The 22,387-nt window shown below is 37.1% G+C and overlaps 1 protein-coding gene across 2 annotated transcripts in view; it reads left to right on the forward strand.

The window, feature by feature from the left end:
* Nucleotides 1–22,387, forward strand: part of eml3 (EMAP like 3) — a 40,970-nt gene that overhangs the window by 8,459 nt on the left and 10,124 nt on the right. Inside the window, exons 2-8 of one of the 2 annotated variants that reach the window (XM_056259235.1) lie at nucleotides 10,138–10,314; nucleotides 10,478–10,589; nucleotides 12,247–12,693; nucleotides 16,237–16,350; nucleotides 17,889–17,917; nucleotides 20,435–20,464; nucleotides 20,674–20,794. In XM_056259235.1, the coding sequence (XP_056115210.1) occupies nucleotides 10,138–10,314; nucleotides 10,478–10,589; nucleotides 12,247–12,693; nucleotides 16,237–16,350; nucleotides 17,889–17,917; nucleotides 20,435–20,464; nucleotides 20,674–20,794 (1,030 nt within the window). The remainder of the gene's footprint in view (nucleotides 1–10,137; nucleotides 10,315–10,477; nucleotides 10,590–12,246; nucleotides 12,694–16,236; nucleotides 16,351–17,888; nucleotides 17,918–20,434; nucleotides 20,465–20,673; nucleotides 20,795–22,387) is intronic. The other variant, XM_056259236.1, reaches the window with a different exon arrangement.

Genomic DNA, 22,387 nt, shown 5'->3' on the forward strand with positions numbered 1-22,387 from the left:
CTCCACCTATCTGAAGATTTTCTGCTGAGAGACAGAATGTAGAGACTGATGTCTCTCACAAACGTTTATTATGAATATTAAGGGTTTGCATTTTGCTAGTGTCAAGGTTTTATCTCAAACAGAAACTGCCAGGGGGAAAAATATGAGTAAAAAAATATATATATATTTCTATTAACTAAAGTCAAGTCAAGTCACCTTTATTTATAAAGCGCTTTTTACAATACAGATTGTTTCAAAGCAGTTTTACAGAGATAACAGGAAAATAATGTTGTAATAATATTGTTAAATGTAAAATTAAATGTCCCCAACTAAGCAACCCAAAAGCCAATGAAACAATAAAACCATACATTTCTAAAAGAAAGAAAACTAACTGTACTACAAAAATGAACCAAAAATAAATTGATTTGCAGAGACAAGATTTTATTTTTATATTTTCAGTTTACATTTTAATTTTAGTTTAATTTTTAGTATTTTTTTTTAAAATAACTCTATTTGGCTTTGTATTTATGTCATTCAGCAATTTTAATTCAATTTAAAATTATTTAATGTGGTTACCTACCAAAAGCAACTTTAATTTTTTTTTTATAAATATTTATATATTTTTATTTCAGCTTTATTTCAATTACCGAAACATTTTTTAATAGTTTTAGTTAATGATAAAACACACTGGTTAAGAAATAAGAAAACTTGCAAGTGAGAGTTCTCTCAAACATCCTTCCTCACCTTTAAGGCTAATTTGCAATCTTTCAAATGCAGAGAGAAAGCAAAAACTTCTGAAAAAAAAAAAAAAGAAAAGTAAAAAAAAAACTCAGATGAGCATAAACCACTAATTGGTTCCTCATGTGCACAGGAGTGCAGTTGGCCTGCTCACATTGGCCAGATAGATGTGGCTCGGCGCACAACCGACAGACCATATGAAACTCTCGGATAGAAACTGGCTTGGTGTTAAAGATACAATATGTAAGTTTTTTCGCCACAAGAGGGCACAGTTTCCAACAATAACAAAGGCGTATGTGTATGACGCAGTGAACAGCTGAATGATGGGACTTGCTGTCAAGCTGATGGATATAATAATGTTTATGGATGAGTGCAAACCTTCATGTTTTTTAACATTACAGTGTTATGAAGCAGGTCGCGATTGCGAAAGAGACAGATATCGTCTCTTTAGCAATCGCGACCTGCTTCATAACACTGTAAGTGATACTATCCGCGGGACTTACACGCGAGTCCCGCGAATAGAAAGGAATAAGGACATTTAGAGCTGGATTACACACACAGGTCAGTTTATTAGACGAATTAAACTTGTGAGGTAATGCAGCGCTGCTTCACTTGGTCTAATGTAACACTATCACACTAAACTGCATTTAAATGTGTGTTGAAAGTTATAACGTTATTCTACGTGTTAGTTCGTTTGCTATACGAAACTATCAAGGTAAGCTAGATCAACATTAGAATAACATACTGACCATATTCTAACATTTCATCATGTTGAGCTAACGTTATAACATTGATTTGTTGTATGTAGTACATTTGCTCACCTGTCTAATAAAGCTGTCAAGTCGTGACTCGTGAAGCTCTGTCAAGTCCAAGTTAGTCGCGGACGTGGAGCTCTAGGCATCTCAAAAACGCCACGCTGATATTGATCCTCATTTTAGTTCTCCTTGTTTGTCCCAAAGTCTGCTTGCCATGGTCTATGTTTGAACGAAACAAGAACTGCGTGCCGCTAAACGTTACGCACTACCAGTTGTCCACGTCTGTCGCCATGGTTACGTCATGGCCATGGCAGTGCGAGCGGAAACCGAGGTTAAGGCGGATATTGCGTCATTGACAGGCGACATTTGTTGGCCGGGACGGCCACTTATTTAAAATTGGAATTTCTCTGAAATAAAAAATCTTTGGAGACTTTTGGGATATTGTAAGTACACAACTGCAGGAAATATATCACACTGTGCAAGTGATTTTTGGATATTTTATTAGAAAATTATTACATATTGGACCTTTAATGAAAGGCTATGTTTAGTTATGACTGTCCGCACTATTAATTGCAAGTGATCAAATAAGATTTGTCTGTCCAGACATATTAAACTTATCTCCACGTATGTGCCGAGGCTTTCAAAATCATCTCACTCTCCAAATAAGCGGCATGTCGAGTCGCGGTGCAGAACTCCTCCATCGCACAGGAAAATGCCGAAATCTTTGGACATACCATTTGAACACTGTATGAATACTTCTGGCATTTCCGTCACCAGTTTTCATGTTATGAGTGACGCAAAAAACAGAAGTCAAAAGTCCAGACTGAGACGCATCTGTAAAAATCTTTGAATCCAATTTGAAAAAAAATCCAATTTCATGTTTTTTGGCTGTCCTGACTTTCAAAAACACATCTGGATAAAATCTGGATATGCAATAAATGTGATTTTTCGCTGGGAGGCTGCACATGACCAAACTGACTGATCTTTGGCCAACAAGTCAAGATCCTGTCACTTTTAGCTTATAGACTGCTGCAGTTTTAGAACCAGAAGCACGAGGACAAGGAAGTTATCATTGCCCTCATGCTTCTGGTTTCTAAAATGACGGCACTCTAAATTCATGGAGGCCAATTTAAGCCTTTTTACTTCTTGTTGCTATCTCTGCCGTTCTCGCCCACTCTTTTCTCGGATGGCAGACAGACTGTGCCACATAATCGCCGCCTTGTAAGTTACTCTGTTACCAGCCCACTGGCATTTTCTGCATTTTTATGTTCTGGCTGGCTTGATTTTAATAGGTGCAATAAAAAAAACCTTATAATTTCTTTTATTAGTGCTTCTTGACCATAATAGCAGGTATTTAGGACTACATTTGGATAGTCGTGTAGCATTTTAAAGTGCCCCTATTATGCTATTTTAAAGGTTTCTAATTTGATTTTGAAGGTCTCCTTCAATAGGTTTACATGCATTCAAGGTCAAAAACCACTTTAATTTTCTCTTATTATACATTACACATCACCTAATTTCTCAAAGAGAATACGGTTCATTCAAAGATCCAGTCTCTCTAAACCTCTTCTTTCCAAGAGCCTGCTCTGATTGGTCTACTCTGCTCTGATTGGCCAAAAGGCCCCAGTTTGTTGTGATTGGTCTACCACTTACAGCGCATGTCAGAAACAGACGCCTATTACCATACCTAAATTTCAGATCCGGAGGCTTCCTCAGCACTTGATACACAATGATACGAACTGGAACGATGGCGTCTGTATTTCCGTATAAATTCCAGCGTGAGTCCTGATCCTTTTGAAGTGAATCAAAGTGGATTCACAGCGCTGAAAACAGCGTCGTCTCGACACGTCGACAACATGAACTAAGCTCTTCCAGTCTCAGCTTCAACTACAGTGTTTGAGGGTCAAAGTAAACGTTGTTCGCTGACAGCCAATGTAAAAAGAAGAGAGACGAATTACTGACGACTCGTTTCAGCAGTTCAGAATCAATTCTATTTTTAGACAATAACTTTATTTGTTTGACCTTTGATCTTTAAAACATAGCAGACATTTTACATTCAGAAACAGCTATAATATTACACACTGCATTGACGGTAATATTCTAAAAAGAATATTGCGGTACTTTGAGATAGTGACCATAAAAGAAACACTGTGAAATGCAGAAATTATTGTGTCATATGATATCTGAGCTTTTTAGGCTCTGTACTGGATTTATTACTGCTGTATGCTAAAGCATTCATGATTATTGCTCATACTTAAGGTTAGTGATTTGACCAAACCCCAGGTATTAAACTTGGGCTGAACTTGCACTGTTTGTGCTATGGAGATATATTATACTTCAAATTGGACAGCTTTTTCTTAGCTGTTACTTTTCTGAGCTTTCAAACTCGATTTTTCTCATGGTGGATGATAAAATGTGCAAGAAATCCCATAGACTGACTGGAGGGACTTCAGTCATATCTTATTACTATAATATCATAGACACTTGGGGTGGGCTTTTCTGACTTGGGCCAGTAAGTAACCACTTAACCACCCAAAATACCTTAGCAACTGCAATGACATGCTTAACAACCACTCTGAACATATTAGAAACATCATATCAACACCGCATTTGTTCATGTAGAAGTAGTTATGAAGATTTACACCAGAATGTGGGAACTTCACAGATTAAACAGGTGAATGGATTCAGTTAATATGGAAAGATTGGATTCTTGAGACATCTGTCTCTCATTATAAGCCATTTGTAAGTTCTCATTCAAACTGGTGTTTAGACAGTATGGTGAGTTATAGTTTGGATCTGTATATGTTGGGCATCTCAGTTGAATCTGTATAATCCCCACACACAGCTAAAATGAAAACTTTACCATGCAAAAGTAGAGCACTTCTTTTGATTACGGTCCAAACCAGTCGGCTCGTATTGTGTTACACTACAATTCGCTGTACTGACACAGAATGTACTTGGCAACTCGGACCTTTTGTTTTGTGACTGCATTGATTCCACCACAGAGAGAACATAGGTGGTCTTAATGTTGGAAACTTTGACCTGTTTGTACTAGTTGCGCCATTTTTTGTTTTTATTGCGTTTAGGAAAATTGTATGGGATGTTTAAATTTGATAATTCTTGTACTTGTGTTAAATCAAATAAAAAAAACTACTATTATACTATATTAAGTTAACACTATAGCTCACTCATAAACCTTTCTATAACTTAGGTCTGTTATTAAAGTAAATACGTGTATAAAAACTGATTTGATATCAGCATGGAATGACAAGTTTTGACATCTTGGCAGATCTGCATTACAATTATCCCTGTACTTTAAGATCTTAAAAGGCATTTGCATCTTTCTTGCGCATGTATCTGCTTGTCTTCGGCCTGTTAAAAGACTGTTGGACCACACGGAGTTCAGCCAGAGGTTGACTTTGATGTATATATACTGTAGATCTATTGCCACATCCTAGTTCATTTTTGTGTGTTCACTGTGTCAAATTTGTTGAAACGTCAGACTAAATGGTCCATGCTGCCCTGTAGTTGGCAAGCATTTATGGTTTAGTATAACTCCCTTTGTTAACCCTTTTGTAAAGTAAAATCTTCTAGAAAAATACTGTTTAAAGGAATGGGTGACCCAAAAAGAATAATTGAAAGATCTAGGCCTACAGGTTTGAAACAATGTGAGAGTGAGTAAATAATGACAGATTTGTTTTGTCTGTGTGTGTGTGTGTGTGTGTGTGTGTGTGTGTGTGTGTGTGTGTGTGTGTGTGTGTGTGTGTGTGTGTGTGTGTGTGTGTGTGTGTGTGTGTGTGTGTGTGTGTGTGTGTGAACTATCCTTTTATAGAGGGGGAAAAAAAGTCTTATTTTGTCCACAACTGTGACTCGTCACCATATGCAGTCATAAATTAAAGTTATTTAATGCAAACAGGGCTATTATACGATGTATAGCATTCATTGCGCTTCATGAATCTCAGGCTCTTTTAGTAGATTCACTATTAGTCCATATTTGTGGCAGCTGCGCTCATAGCACTTTGGCCCTGTTTAAATCTGTTTGGTGTGTTTGTGGTTTTGGATGCTGGTTGGTCTTGTGAAACTGAAAAACATGTTAGCTAAATGAGAGCGCTCTACATCTTCAATGAACCCATTGTGGGAGAAGAGCAGAGGAGTCGTGGTTCTTGTCCAGAGGCATTGAATAGCCCTGTTTATGACTCTGTGTGTGTGAGAGAGAAAAAAAGAGAAATTTAAAGTAATGCGTGTGACTTTTGGCTTCATTTTATTTGTCCCTCGTCTGAAAGAGCACAAAACGCCTCACGATGTGGTTCAGGAAGTCTGGACATTTGGTTGTGCGCCCTTCCTGTTGTATTTTAAAGAATTTGACTCGATCATTTGCAGCAGCTTGTCTCGTCTTGCTTTGTAAGAGCTGAGCTACATTCATTTTTTTGAGTGAAACCTAGATTATACCATGTCAGACTATAATTTACACTCTTAGAAAAAAAGGTTCTATACAGAACCCTTGCATTCTTTTAGTTTTGAAGAAACTTTATGCCAAACAGGATCTATTTAAGGAGAAATGTCTTAAATGATTGCATAATACTTGAATGTTTAACATGTTATTTCAGATTTTAAAGTGTGAGCTGTTTCATAATTAAAAATGTAGTAAAACTAAATCCATATAATGATCCCATGATGGAATCCCTAAAAGTTTTTTTTTATATATGAAGCTCCTGATAGAACCCTTCAAGGTTCTATAGAATCTTTTCTTCAAAAGGGCTTTTCACACTGCGCTTAACCCCGGGTTATCGTCGTTCTAAACACCACTTTTAACCCCGGATAAAGGAACGTTTCATACTTGTAATTTAGAAGCGGGGTTAGCACTGCTTTTGCGGTGCCAAACTTGGATAGTGTGAAACGATGCGGTGTTAGAATGTTAAAGCTAAACGCTTAGCAACAGACAACCAATAGTGTACATATTTGCATGCTTTGTACAGTCACGGAAACACTGCACATTGTATATAAACGGTAAATTCAGCGTTTGAGAGGAAAAATGTCAACTGCTAACAGAAAACGCGACAATTTGAGTGAAGAGGAGACCGTTTCATTTTTACATTTATAGTCTGAAGTATCCATTCTGTATAAACTCAATAGTACAGTCGGCAATTAGGATGCGCAATGCTAAAGCTTTTATGTAAACAGGTCACATGCTGCCTTCGTCCAATCAATGACACTGACCCTGCAAATATGCAAATAAGAACGTTAACCCAGGGTTTAGGAATGTAAAATGTGAAACGTAGCCTTATGAATACCCAGGATTAATTGTTAACCCCCGAGTAAATTATGAGCACAGTGAAACATGAAGATAACCCAGGATTCAGTTTACCCCGGGGGTTAGAATGACCCAGGGTTAACTATTTCAAGTGTGAAAAGCCCTTAAGACTGTAATTATTCCAAAGGAATGTTATTGATTTGGAATCTCACAGAAAATCATGAGATTTGTCCCTCAGTTTGTACAAATAAATCATGATAAAAGTTAAAGTCTACTGTTAAAGTCTATGGGGAAAGGCATTGCACCAGAATTAAAATAACACATTACACATTCGTTTTATGTTCATATAAGACTAGTATGATAAAACTTACTAGTTGCTTGCTTGCAAAAAGTGTAACAGAATAGAATGTGATGTAACTATCCATAAAGTACTTAGAAATTCACACACATGAACTGATAATGCAATTTATTTAGACAATTTTAGACAATTTTACTCAAATAACAGTCTATTGTGTGGAATCATATTGTATGAGCTTTTCATTTCTACCTTTAAAGTCACCATGAAATCAATTTTTTTTAATGGAATATTGCAGTGTTTATTATAAATGATTTATCCGTGCACTTCATTATAATTTTTTTTTTTTTTCAAATTCATGTGCCCTCATAATCTTTAATCAAAATAACTTCCCCTGCCTCTTACAGCGACATTTCTCCTCTTCTCTGGTGGCGTGTTTCCCGGCACGAGGGCAGGACAGCCTGTCACTCACATGAGATCGACCAATAGCAAACCACAACCATCCAATCAATTCCCCATGACCAAAATCTGTTTAACTTGGATACATGTCACAATAGGATGTAAAAGACCATCGTGACTTAAAACCTCTGGAATGTCTTTCCCCTATTGCAAGTGCATTAATGTAAACATAATTTTTGCTCGTTTAAATGCAGACTAAAGGGAAAGTTGAAATTATTATCTGTGGTACTCGACAGAATTAGCCTGGTTAAAACCAGACCATTCTCAGTTGTAACTGAGTTATGGTCTGGCAAAGCGTCATAGACAAATCATTTCCAGAGGGGCGTCACCAACGGACGTCGCGGATAGACCTAAAACCAATCAGAGCGATGAAGGAGATGACGTATGCAGAGCGGCGGAGAAACATCTCCGAGTGTTGTTCTTTGCTCGGTTTTAACAAAAAGGAAACGTTCAAATCGCTTAAAACAGACGCGATAGCTGATTCGAACGAGTGATGTTCGACGGCGGCATCCATCTTTGTAATGTAGGCTACAAAATCTCATTTCAAAATCCTAGCGCTGTCGTCATCGTGTAAAGCCCGCCCCAACGTTTCTGATTGGTGCCTCGATTTCGGCGGATTGGAAATGGGCTTGAATGAGCTCTTTGCCAGACTAACTTTCAGAGCAAATCTAAATTTGCCTAAAGTTGTCTGGGTTTTCCCAGGCTACGACAGAATGCTACAGATGCTGCCAATGAGATTTGAATTGTATTGATGCCACAACATTTGAATAGCACATTTGAATAAACTTGTTGTTTTGGTCTAGACAGTAGTTGCTGGCTCAACTGTATTTCACTACTGTAGTTCAGTTCTGTGTATAATCGGTCAATTAAGGGTTATCACTGAAGAGGAATGCTTCAGGCTTGAAAAATCTTGCGACAGAAATAGATTAGTCAATAATTCCAGGTGATCAAAGCATAAGGAAACGGGTGTGTAGGGGTGAGGCCAGTGTGTGGACTGGAAATCGGGACTGTGAGAGTGTTTATCACTTTGATGCAGTTTATCAGCCATACACGACACCAATGTGAAAGGCTTCTCTTGACATGTACGATTAAAACATGTCTGTATATTAAATTTAATTTAATGATGGCAAAGTAAATGTAGAAAAATTGCTGAACACATTATTTACACAATATTGATTATTTGAAAAAAGACACGGTTAACAAGGCTGTTTGTGGATGAATTTGGACTAGTAAAATGTTGTTGGAATGAGCAATTTATCATCCTGGTGGTGGATATACTTGCTAAAAGATTATTTTGTCAACTTGGCATATAGATAATTTGGGATCAGACGTCACAGTTACTTCACTGCAGTTGTGAGTGCATTGTGGTGGCAGAAAAACAGTGGTAACAAGTGGAGGAAAACGGGCAAGATTCACGGATTAAGAGAAAAAATATCGTCTTGAGCTTTTGGATGTCATAATCGAGATGCAAAAAAGAATATCTTCATTTTTACAGAATACTGTGATCGAAGATGGCCAGTTTGAAGCAAAGCGCAGACGTTTATGGTTGCAAGCCATTAAATGTAAAGAATGAACTGAAGAAATCTTGTGACGATTACCCTACCATTAAAGCATGAATTTGAAGTAAACAATAGATCTACATAACATTACAGCATAAATGATATTTAAACCTATAACAATTTTCATAGATAACAACATTTAAACGATAACATTTTTATCTAACAATTGTGTATTTGTTGACAGCCACTGAATAAAAGTACAAAAAAATGTCATTTTGAGTTTATATCACAATTCTGAGGAAAAAATATCGAGTTTAAATCTTGCAATTCAAATTTTTCCACAGAATTGTGAGATTTAAGCTCAAAATTACCTTTTTTATACTTTTATTAAGTGCCTTTCATAGACTGCTGCTGCAGAACTGTCACTTTCTGCCATAAGATAGTCTCCGCCAAAAAAACATGTCTTCATGTTTACCTGTTACACCCAAATGGTCTATAGATGACCTCAAAGCTATTAGACATGACTCCAAACTGAAACCATTGAGTAAAAATGTTGATTTGAGGCTTTAATGTGTCTGCTTTTATGATGTGTAGTAAGTGGAGGAACCTGTAGAGTTGCATGCAAATGTTTTTGTTTGTTTTCATGTGGCCTATTGTAACAGAGAACAGAGATATATCCCTGCTTAAATACTACAAACACATTCTATTTATTCGGTATGTTGAGGCCTAGAGGGATGAACACTTAAGCAGGCACTAAAGACTCTTAATGACTCTCATGCAGCTTCTATTACATTCCAGGATTTAAGACATTAAGAAGCTGTATTCTGTTTTTTGTGTGTGATTTAGAAGCTATTTTTTAGGTTATAATAAGTTTATATATATCCTACACCTCATACACTTATTCAATTTTGCATGAAGAAAATGTATCCTTTTAGGTCCATTAAGATTCTTTGCATCTCATTACTTTAATGCAAATAAATAATGATATTTTATTCAAATCGTGACGTATTTAAGTAATTATACGAAATGGTAGTATATGTTGCACTGCCTTTATTATATTTTTTTATTTAATAATTACAAAAAAAAAAATTGGGGGTGACATTTGTCCCAGATGTGTTCTTTGTGAGATCTTTATATTTATGCTTTGTTGTTTTCATCTAGATGATGTGTCGGCAGAAAGCAGCACAGGGTGTCCAGACAGGCTGTCTTTAATGGAGGTGCGCCTCCAAGCACAGGAAGATGAAATAACGCTACTGAAGTCCTCATTGGCCGACGCCTTACGCAAACTCCGCCTCCATGATCAACAGATACCCCTGCTTAAGCAGCAGCTGATTGCTGGTAAGAGGTTTGTTAATGATTTCAATGTGCTACTGTAAAGATTTGCAACAGGTTGTAAATGTATTGCTACAGATTTTATTTTTTTCTAAATTAAAGTTGTATAGAGACTCATTGCATGTGTGTGTGTGTGTGTGTGTGTGTGTGCGCGTGTGTGCAACATCAGTGAACCCTGCTGCAGCCCGAGTGTTAAATCATTCCTGTTACGTGGATGGGATCTCCAAACCTTGCAGACTGTCTACCAGCTCTCTTGATGGATGTCACCTGACATCCAACAGGTAAAGATGACTCTGGGTAGTGTTATTTACTTTAATAATTAGCTTAAAAGGTAACACAGCAACATTATATGTGGAGTTATAGTACAAGGCTGATTAACAGAAAACAGTTAACTCACAGTCACACAGTTATTTGTTAAAATAAAGTAAACTGTCATCTTCAAATGTAATGCAGTAACATCTTGCTGAAGTTGCAGATATGCTTGACGTTACTGAGAAGAGAAAAGCTCTGTGAAAAACAGTCTGGCTGCCCACATCTGTTTAATACAAAGAAGCAGAGCAACATTCCTTGGCAAACTTCACATTTGGGACATTGTGGGCACTGGGCTGCATCCAGAGAAAACTGAAAAAACTGTGTTGTTTGTGTTTATTATAATTTTTGTTACTTCAGTGAGGTATTACAGGTCCTCTTTTAAGTTTACCACAGGCCTCCGTTATTGTATTGTGATTCGTTTGAACTGTGCCTGAAAGGTTGTAGGCGTAAACCCTACTTGGACTGAACCTTGAGCTATTGCCATGGTGCCATTGAGCAAGGAACTCCGGTTCCAGTACCACTGGCTAGTGACAAGTAGTAATGAAAGGAATAGTTCAGTCATAAATTAAATTTCTATCATCATTTACTCACACTCATGTTGTTCCAAACCGTATGACTTTTCTGCTGAAAACAAACAAATGTATCAAAATAATATCTAAAATGGCCATTTATGTTTAATCGGTAGTAAATGGGGAGGTCTTCAAATAATGTGTTGGACAACAATGTCAACAAATCAGAAGGTTAAAGGGTTAGTTCACCCAAAAATGAAAATTCTGTCAGTAATTACTCACCCTCATGTTGTTCCAACCCCGTAAGACTTTCGTTCATCTTCGGAACACAAATTAAGATATTTTTGATTAAATCTGAGAGCTGGATCACTCCTCCATAGGCTTCTTAAGGGATCGAAACTGACCGGCCCAAAAGTTATGAAAGACATCGTTAAAATAGTCCGAGTGACTACAGTGGCTCAATCTTCAGTTTATCAAGCGACGAGAATACTTTTTGTGCATGGAGGAGTGATCCAGCTCTCAGATTTAATCAAAAATATCTTAATTTGTGTTCCGAAGATGAACGAAAGTCTTACGGGGTTGGAACGACATGAGGGTGAGTAATTACTGACAGAATTTTCATTTTGGGGTGAATTAACCCTTTAAGAACCACTGCCATAAACATTACATTAAAGTAGTCCAATTGAATTTTTAGCAGTTTTTGAAGTCATGTGGTAGCTTTGTGTGACAAACAGGATGAAATTTAAGTTGCTCTTGCTTGTATTGAGTTCAAAAATAGTGCATTAAATGTCTATGCTTCTCTCTGATTGGTTCATTGGTTCTCTGAATGAGAATAAAGACTATAAGACTATTCTGGGCTGTTGGAGACATAGAGGGCATGAGCCCCTGCCCCCTAAAAGTAATTGTTGTATTGCGGTTCCCCCCGGAACGTGATTTTACCCCAATGTGTTCCATGAAAAGAAAGTCATAGATGTTTGGAACAACATAAGAATGAGTACATTTGTGGGTTGTTGTTCACTTTAACCAACAAGTAGCATTTTTTCCCCCAACAGGCAGCATTTTGAGACAATGTTTATCTCAAACACAATTAAACACTGTTTTGTTTGTGTATCTTTAGCCATATCTCAAACACAGCTGAAAATGGGGAGGGCGGGGATAAAACCATTTCCAACCACAAACCGAGCACTAGCGACATGTGCACACAGACCGAACCGTGGATCCCAAATCACAATGCCGTCCCGCTGGCCCTGACACGGACCAGCCAGAGTCTCTCCTTGGAGGATGCACTACCTGAAGGCATCCCTTTCGCTAATGAAACCCCGACCAAGCTCAGGAGAGAGGAGGAAGATGGCGATGAAGACCAAACCTGGAGGTCCCTAGTAGAAGACGCCATCCAGCCCACCACAATCAGAACCCTCCAGCAACAACTGAGCAAAAGCAGCGAAGACAGTCAGGGTTCATGCCCTCAAACCCCAACGTCCTGCTCGCCGGCACCCCCAAAAGAGCCGACCTCCATCCCACACGCAGGCCCACTCTCCTCCATTCAGGAGGATGAGAAAACACTGTGCGTTGACCCCCAAAAGTGGAGTCAAGCGTTGGCTGGCTGCTTGAATTCACTGCCTCTGGTTTTGGTTTTAATCCTAACACTAATGCTTGCGTTGCTGCACAAACCAAAGTTACAGCTTGTTGAGCCGGTTTTGGCACCCAGATTGGGCTTTATTTACATACAAGCATGAGTGGATAATCATCAGGAGCGTGCAATTTAGGTCAGCTCTGATTTTACTTGAGATGTTAGTGCATCAGTTTTAGGGTACGAGTTTTTGACAAAGTTTCGAGTACAGAAGACAACGTTGTCAAAACAATTCCCGTTCACACGGATCCGGGAAAACGACTAAAAACACTGTATTATTCGCTCCAGGCCTGTAGTTGGCGATGTTACTTTGTAAAGAAACACTATGCACATGCGCACATTTGCATTCTTCTACAGAGCGGTGAATACGATCAAGACGATGAACGCATTGAGCACGCAATGCTCATGACGTCACCGTTTCCACAAATTTGTGTTTTTGTCATTTAGGCAAGGCAAGTTTATTTATTATACTTTATTATTTACACGGAGAGGATAACAGTTTCATTTTCAAAAACGAATAAATTAATAGATTACGCACCTGATCTCATTTTTAGATGTTTCAATACAGATACACTGAAATCAATAGAAAAAATAAGTTGTAAAAAAATATATGAATATACTCAAAATAGTATATACTGTATAATATATATTCAGGAGAACTATTATATTATATGTATTAAAGTACATATAGAAACATGGTTCCTGTTTATTTAAACTGAAATAACATTGCAAAAGATATTTTTAAAAAGCATAACTTTTTTTATTTATGTTTATGGATTTGATCTACAGTTTGAGCTACAGTAATGTTATCGGTACTGTAGTAATACCAGAGACACAGACATTTGTATCCCTGAGGGCACTTCAGGATGACGAATTTGACTGTATTATTGTACTTCTGGCATTCATTCATCTCTTTTAAAGAACGCAGCTCTGTGCCAACAGAGTTTTACATTTGTTTTTGGGTTTAGTTCATGCTTTGACTTCTTTGGAAATGCTTTGTGATTTGTTGGGGCAGATGTCAGAGTTCTAGAAATTTTAGCTTTGAGTTTTTAATAGGAAAGGGGTGGACCGTTGGCAGAAAGTGTTTGTTCAGTTGCAGTGTTGATTTAACTAGGTAAGGCAAGCTTGTCCGTTAATACGGTTGCGAGAATAGTGCATCATTCCTCAATAAATGCAGCTGTAATATTGTGTAATCGAGACCCGTTGACTCCCCTTTAGGTGAATACGGAAGATATGAGATAATTTCTAAACCGTCAAGCTGTCAGTGTGACAGGAATGTCGAAATGTTTGAATGTCAGAACAGCTCCTGGGAATCTTGGCTGTAACGCGGTTTTGCAGAAACACAAAAGCTCGTGATTGAGCCATGCTGGGGCATTAAAATCAAACTAACCCTTTGAATAATCTCACTTAATCTTATAAATAAAGCAAATCTCTTGATTCATTGACTGATTTATCTGCATGCATGCTTTGGGTGGTCTTTCGGTGTGTGTGTAAATGTCTGTGTAACTTCTGTATTTCTTGGTTCCCACAAATGGAATGTTATAATTCTTGTGGGTGGATTTCGTTCCATGTAAACAGCGCTTTACTGATAGTTATGTGCCGTCCCTTCTGGGTATCCTTGCATGGATATCAAGCAAAAGGGTTATCGAGTCCACGCTACGTGGTGCTAGAGTGTTACGGCAGATTGTTTCGCAACAGAGCACCAGACAAAAACAATAAACAATGCATGCTTCGTTAAAGATTCATGCTTTGTTTAGTTTCAGCATGAGGGAACAGTTAAAAATGTCTAAACGTGACCAATCAGTGTATGTAAATATGCTGTAAGAATGTTAAAGTGGTTTACGAATGCTCAAATCTTAGAGCCTGGATACCCAGAATTAAATACTACATACATTATGAGCTGAACAGTGAACAAGATAATGCAAGATTATGTTGACAGAAGGTTGAAAATCCTGCCCCTAAGATTCTTGGAGACCATTTCAGATGGTGGTCTGCAACTTGTCACTCTTCTGCTGGATTAGCACTAAATGAAAACAATTGTGTGTTTTTAAAAACATTTTGTGCAGACAAACTCTGAAACTAATGCTGTACCATGGACCACACTGGCACTGTTTGAAAGTTCAATGCATGACGAGTTCCATGCATTGATTAAATAGACACTGACCATATGTTACAATTAAAATTAAGTTAGGAAACTGAATCTACCCTGTTTAAAGTCTTTATATTATTATTGTTCAACAAAATATACAACATGCACATACACATATACAACACACACATTTTATTTTATACTTTCTGTATAAATATTATATACACACATATATATATATATATATATATATATATATATATATATATATATATATATATATATATATGGACCTTTTTTTTTTAAATAAGTCTCTTATGCTCACCAGGGCTGTATTTGTTGGATCAAAAATATGAATCATATTAATATAATGTAATCATGTAATCAGTCAATTGTTAAATATTATTATAATTAAAAATAAATCTATTTTAATAGATTTTAAAATGTCACATGATTCTTCAGAAATCATTCTAATAAGCTGATTTGAAACATTTCTTTCATGTCAAAAACACCTGTGCTGTTTAATATGTTTGTTGAAACTGATACTTTTTATCAGAATTCTTTGAATAGAAAGTTCAAAAGAACAGCATTTATTTGAAATATAAATCTTTTTGTAGCTTTATAAATGTCTTTACTGGCAATTCTGAGCAATTTAATGTATCCTTAGTGAATAAAAAAAGTATTAATTTCTATAAAAAAAAATGAATGGTAGAGTAGATATGATGGAAAATGAGACGTATATGATAATAAAGTAACATTTATTTTATAAATGTTATAAGACATTTGTGCATTATCTCTAAGTTAGCAGCCTGGCTGATATAATGTTTTATCGCTAATTTCGACTACCATAAACAGTGTGTTGAAAGTAAGGCTTCAGCATTATTTTTAAGAGTGGACAGTCCCCTTTATCAGCTGCGTTTCACTTCTCTGTCTGTCACCGCAAGTATCATCATTGATCACATGACCACAGTTATTTCCTGTTTCATGTAGCTTTTATTGGATGCCTCTAAGGGTATTCAGAAGAACAGGAAATAGGGCGTGCTAGAGGAAACAATCCCTCAGTGAGCACAGACTCATACTCCCTCACACAATAAGTATATGGGGAAAAATTCCCTGTGACTCAAACGTGGCATTAACTCTGATTTCCGATTTATTTGCATGGTTTTCTTGTGTGTGTGTCTGCATGATTGATTGATTCTGGGTGATTGTGGGTAGTGGGGTTAATATTAGGTGCATTTGCATGCTGTCCAAACTTGATGGGAAACTCAAATCACACTAAGCACGCTCTGTGATGTTCATGTTAGCATGCTCGTATCTGCATTGATTAATGGTGAATGTGATTTCATGCCTCATGGAGTAACTGACTAATATCTCTTCTTGAAAAGCAGGGTCAGGAGGAACAGTGAGAGAAGTAAGGACCCCCAGGACAAGCCCAAACTGCGGCTTTCTAAGAAAGCGGCCTCCTCGACAAACTTACTCACACGGTCTCCAAGTCTGGAGAGGTGAGAACCGCTTTTTTTTTTTTTTTCAGTTTAAGCATTCTCTGAACTTATCACTTATCATAAGGGAATATTTCAGAGTAAATAAGTTGAGCTCTATCAGCACAATCTATGATGCTGTCGATTACCACAGAAAATCGTTATGACTCATCCCTCAGTTTATAGAAACAACAGAAAGATTGTTGTGGTAATGCAAATACAATATCTTTGGAGCAAGTCTATCAGAGGTTTGTAAAAGAAAAACAGTGATGCTCTTATTGTTCAAGCATTTACAATGATTCTGTTATTTAAGTTGTAAATTTGTCTAAATCATCCTTTACAGTCGGTGAAGTTTACTCCATGTAGGATTGGTTGTGTTATGTCCGTCGTTGCTTGGATATCATGTAAAACGTTACTGCGTTTTCCAGGTCTTTCATGTTTTATCAGTTGGCCAATTGAAGAAAGGTGTGCAGCCCCTTAGGCAATATGTAAGGCACCTAGTCTCCATTGTGCTTCATTTTTTTAACTTAAAGTTCCCCTATTATGCTATTTTAAAGGTTCCTAAGGTTTCTTACAATAGGGTTACATGCATTCAAAGACAAAAAACGCTTTCATTTTCTCATAATATACATTGCAGCATCATCTCTTTTCTCACAGTGTCTGAAACGGTTCAATCAAGGATTCAGTCTCTCTAAACTCCTCATTTGCACGAGCTTACTCTGATTGGTCAGACTGTTGTGATTGGTCTACTCTGCTCTGATTGGTTAGACGGCTCAGTCTGTTGTGATTGGTCTACCGCTTACAGCGCGAGTCGGAAAAGAAACCCCTATTACCATATCTGAACTTCAGCTCCGGAGGCTTCCTCAGTGTTTGATGCGAACAGTAACAATGGCATCAATTTTACTGTATCCATTCAAGCGCGAGCATGCAAAGTGGATTTCATCTCAACATGTTAACAAAAAACTCTTCCAGGCCTCATCAGCTACAACTACTGTGTTTGAGGGTCAGAGTAGATGTTGTGTTTGTAACTGGAAGTGAGACTGAAAGTACTGATAACTCATTTTAGGCAGTTCAGTATCGATTCTTTCTTTTAGGAGACAATAACTCCAGCACTTTGATCTTTAAAACTTTGCATACCTTTTACATTCACAAACAGCTGTATTACACGCTACATAAAAGATAATATTTGAAAAAGCATAAAAGGGGCACTTTAAGTAGGATGAGTGAAAATGATTTAGTACTAATTGACAGAATGCTACAGATGCTTTTGATCCAGATTACGTTATATTTAATATTTGAATGCATTTCCTGAGAATCTTGTTATCATGAAATTTCTTGTATAATGGGTATGAAATATCTTAATTAGTTTCTATAATAATAATAATAATTTAGTTTCATAACTGAAGTATGTTTTTTTTTGTGATGCAAATAGCTAAAGAAGCTGGCATGCCTTTAAAAAAGAATTACATTTATTGTTATACTGAAGTGATTTCCATGTTTTAATATATTCTCTGTTTTCAGTATGTTAAATGATTAATTCATTGATGTGTTTGTCTCCATAGCCGGGCAAAAGACCTTATCTCTAGCACAGGTAAGGCATCTCTCACTTTATCTCTCCTTCTTTTTCTTCACTATTCTTACCTCAGCAGCCTAGCTGTGTCATAACTCAGATTAGGTCGATGTTTCCCATTTTTACCTAAATTCCCCAGGTGTACAGTACCTCTGAACTGTATACAGAGATTGTCAGTTACTTATTGTCACACTTTTTATGCAGTTTGCAATGCTCCTTTCTATTCCCATGTCTTCCGGTGTGTTTGATTCCTGTAAAAGCTGTCATGTGTTAGGAAAACAAGATCTTTTTAACCTTTCTGAGTGTCTCTCATCATGTAGTCACTGTCTGTTCAGTTTCATCCAATCAGAATTGTCAGGTTACAATTTCTTGAGTAAAATGTTTTTCCCTCAGCCAAAGTTAAGGAAAAATAATATATAAGGAATCAGCAACATCATATATTTTAATCTCTCTCATCAACACCTCACACATACAGCTGTGGATTCAGAACAATTTTTCAGCTCTTCATCTACCATTTTAACCAAGGTGATCTCCGCCAACCCAGGGACCCACTAATACAATAAAGCTTGGTTTTCTCATTAAGCCTATATAATTACTTTCATAAATAATGTTACTGCAATAAGCTGATTGTTACATTATGTACCTTTACCATGTCCTGGTTTTATTGTGCCACTGTATAATATGAGGTTATGTAAGTGTGTTATACACTATACAGAGGCAACCCAATCAAATGATGAAGCAGCAGACCCGCTGAAGATGATATTATTTTTAAAAATGTGGTAATTTTTCTGCTGATTTTTGTACTTATGTTAAAAAACAAAAACTTATATTAATATTATTACTTATAATATACTAATATATTATTACTTATTAATTCATATTATATTACTTATAATATTACTTATATTATATATAGTAATACGTTTATATGTGTTTATATAGACTACCGTTCAAAAGACTTATTGTTCAAAGAAGGCTCACCAAGGCTTTGTTTATTTTATCAAAAAAAAAAAAAGCAGTAAAAACAATAATATTGTGAAATAAGGCATTAGTCATTGCTCCAGTCTTCACAGTAGTGTTTCCATCCAACTATTTTTATGCGCATTTTGGGATATTGGGAAATGAGCGCTCTGAGACGCAAGTCACTTATGATGTGGGAAAAACGATCCACAGTTTCTTCCCCCGATTGCAGCATCTTTCATTTTTATGACAGATATTTTGCGGACATTTCCAAGGAAGTGGCGATTTTGTTCTCGGAACACATAGGATGGAAACTGTGCTTTATTCACATATGTTTAGTGAGATATTCCAGTTTTGCGCACACGTTAAATTCTCAACTTTTTACGGGATTCTTTGATTAATAATAAAAAGTTCAAAAGGACAGCACTTATTTGAAATTAATAATCTTCTGTACCACTACAAATGTCTTTACTGTCACTTTTGGTGAATTGAATGCATTCTCGCTGAATAAAAGTATTAATTTCTTTAAAAAACAAAAAAAAAACAATCTTACTTTTGCATGGTACTGTATCCATCCACAGACCCCCTGCAGTAGCTTCATGGACCCCAGAATACAAATTCTAGATTAGGGAACAGATTCTGTCCAAAATGCAATGTGATGCAGTGAGGTCACTGTGTATATAAACATTTATGAGTAAGTGTTACTGAGCACAGGCGAATGTTAATTACCATAATAAGCCAAAAGTGGTCTCATCATGTCTAGTCTTTATTTATTTGTTTGTTTCTTCATTATGCATGTTTCCTTCAGCAGTGAGACACAGGAGTGCTTGTGCTCACACTGGAAAGTTACTCTCGCCGGTTACGCAACCGCACCACTCGACTTTTCTGACCAGGATGATGGATGTGTGTTTCCTTTTCCCTGCGTGCCAGAAATTCACACCACATTTTCACAGCGCCGCCTTTGGCCTTCTCGTTTTGTTGTGCGTGTGGCGTTTTAATAATTTATTCACCTGCACACTTTACTGAATGGGAAAAGTAAATGGGGGGGTTTATTTGAAACATCGTGACTGCGCTCAACATCAAACATGTGTTGTTTTTCCCCTCTGAGATGAAACTGACACATTTATGGAATGTTGTTTCGGCGTCACCTGGGCGACATCTCCCTGATAACATTGACATAGCGGTCCTGCATGAGCCGTATATCCGAGGAACACGAGATACTCTCACTTTCTCTTGTGTCAAAACAACCCATATTATAAAGATCTTCAGTGGTTAGTGATGTTTTGATGCAAACTTTGCTTATTGGTTTCTGGCTGTTGCTTTTATTGTCATTCCATCGCAGTTGACACGCAGATTGACTTGCTCGCCTCACTGCTTTTAAAAAGCCCTGTTAAAAACAGAATTTTCCCTGTCGATCCAGTCCAAATCCAGGTCCAGACAATGCCGACGATGAGTCAGAGAGGTGTTCTCATTGGAGCTCCCTGTAGAGCTAGTTGGAGTGCAGTTTGGGCTGCAGGAATTCCTAATGTGTTTTGCAGACGCAGAGATAATGTTTGTTTGTGTTTTATCTTTTAACAGGTTCTCAGGGGTCCAGGAGGGGAACTCAGAGTAGGTTTATATAATTGGACTGGATTCTTACTAATTGTTACCTAAAAATATTTGCGTAAAACAAAATCGTATTTAAAAAAAAATAGTTTTGTAGGTTATATGATATGTTGTACTCTACAAACTATACAAACTATAGTGCTCGTTGTCAATTTTTCACATTTTCACGTTGTGCGTTCTTGTGTCTCAAGTCACATTCATTTTGCTTACAGGTCAGTCAATCAAGATGTTTATCCGTGGACGACCAATCACCATGTACATTCCTTCAGACATTCTGAACTACGAGGAGCTGAAAATTGATCTTCCCTCACAGAAACTGGATCTCGACTGGGTGTATCCTAAAACAATTCTTTTGTTATTGTCTTTTAGCATTGATATTTTTATTAATGTATTACATTTGAAAATACATTTTATTAAAAATGTATTTACTGTCATAAAAATTAATTCTGAAGTAATTATAACATCAAATAACTTAAAATATGTAATATGGATTTCAGCACTGGCGTTGTAATACACTTTGGCGGGTTTAGTTTACATACATTTTTCAATTGTAGTTTTTTAAAAAGGCATTTGAAATAATAAACTAAGTGCAATGTAGTGTTGTCAAAAATATAGATTTTTGATACATATCGATACTGAAATATCTGAAACGCTTCCAATTCTCATTTTCCGCAGAATAGATACACGATACCAGCTGCGCTCTCTCTCTCTCTCTCTCTCTCTCTCTCTCTGACAGCAAATTGACACACAAACCCGCCTCTCCTCACTTACTCGTTTCATTTGCTCCGGATGAATATTGTTGGTGTTACAGGGCTTGAGTTTCTGCGTGGGATTGCACATAATTTGACTAATTTCCACAGATTTTGTGCTCGCACCCAAAATGCGCGCACATAAAGCCGCCTCACAATACTAAATTAAAGGGGTCATATAATGGTACATGCACTTTTACAAGTTGATTGTACTGAAATGTGTGTTGGCAGTGCCTGTACACAACCATCATAAAATGATAAAAATCCATCCAGTGTTTTTGTTTTAATCTCCTCATATGTTTTCCCCTGTCTCAAATCGAGCCGTTCGAGCGTGTGACGTCACACGGTCGAACGCCCCTCCCACGATTGTTGAATGACAGCAGCGTTTCAACACAGACCCGCCCTCGCTCGTGAGCCAGCTGTCAATCATAGTCTGCGCGGACCGGCGCGGTCATTGTTGATATGCTGGAGCACTGTCTATGAGCAGAATGGCGTCTAAGCGATTGTGGTGTTCTGTTCTTGGGTGTAATAACGAACACAGCAGTCATTTTAATGTTCCTAAATCCGAACCGCTGAAGACGCAGTGGCTGAGTTTGTTTTCGAAGGGAATATTCCCCACGAGCAACGTCAATGCTCTCATGTTTGCGCGAATCATTTCTCACCAGACTGCTTTATAAACGAGGGTCAGTATAAAGCTGGTTTTGCTAAGAAGCTGCTCATGAAAAAAGGATCGGTACCAGCTATTCGTGTTCCTCCTGAACCTCTAGAACAACTGAAGTGAGTGTAACGTTTTATTAAACTTTATATTAATATTTATATTAATCTTTGCAAATCGCTAGCTGCACGCTTCACAATGAATGCGTCTAAGGTTTACACTTAGGGTACATTACGGCATGTTTTCTATGTATGATGTTCTTTAATATAATTCATAATCCCACATTTATACTGAACAACACGTTATGGTTATTGTGTTACAAACGGTGTACGCACAGAACAGAGGGGCGGGGTGAGCAAAGCTCATTATCATTTAAAGTCATATGCACTGAAACAGCGTGCTGAAAACAGAGCTGTTTTTGACCAAGTAAAATAGGTGTTTTCTTACAATACTAATGAGAATTTGTAATTAAAGTATATTACAAACTTTTAATTTAGACCCTAAAGAATCATACTAGCTTGT

The sequence above is a fragment of the Rhinichthys klamathensis genome, unplaced genomic scaffold (assembly GCF_029890125.1).
Source record: "Rhinichthys klamathensis goyatoka isolate OS25496 unplaced genomic scaffold, OSU_Roscu_1.1 h1tg000165l_1, whole genome shotgun sequence".
Taxonomy (NCBI): Eukaryota; Metazoa; Chordata; class Actinopteri; order Cypriniformes; family Leuciscidae; genus Rhinichthys; species Rhinichthys klamathensis.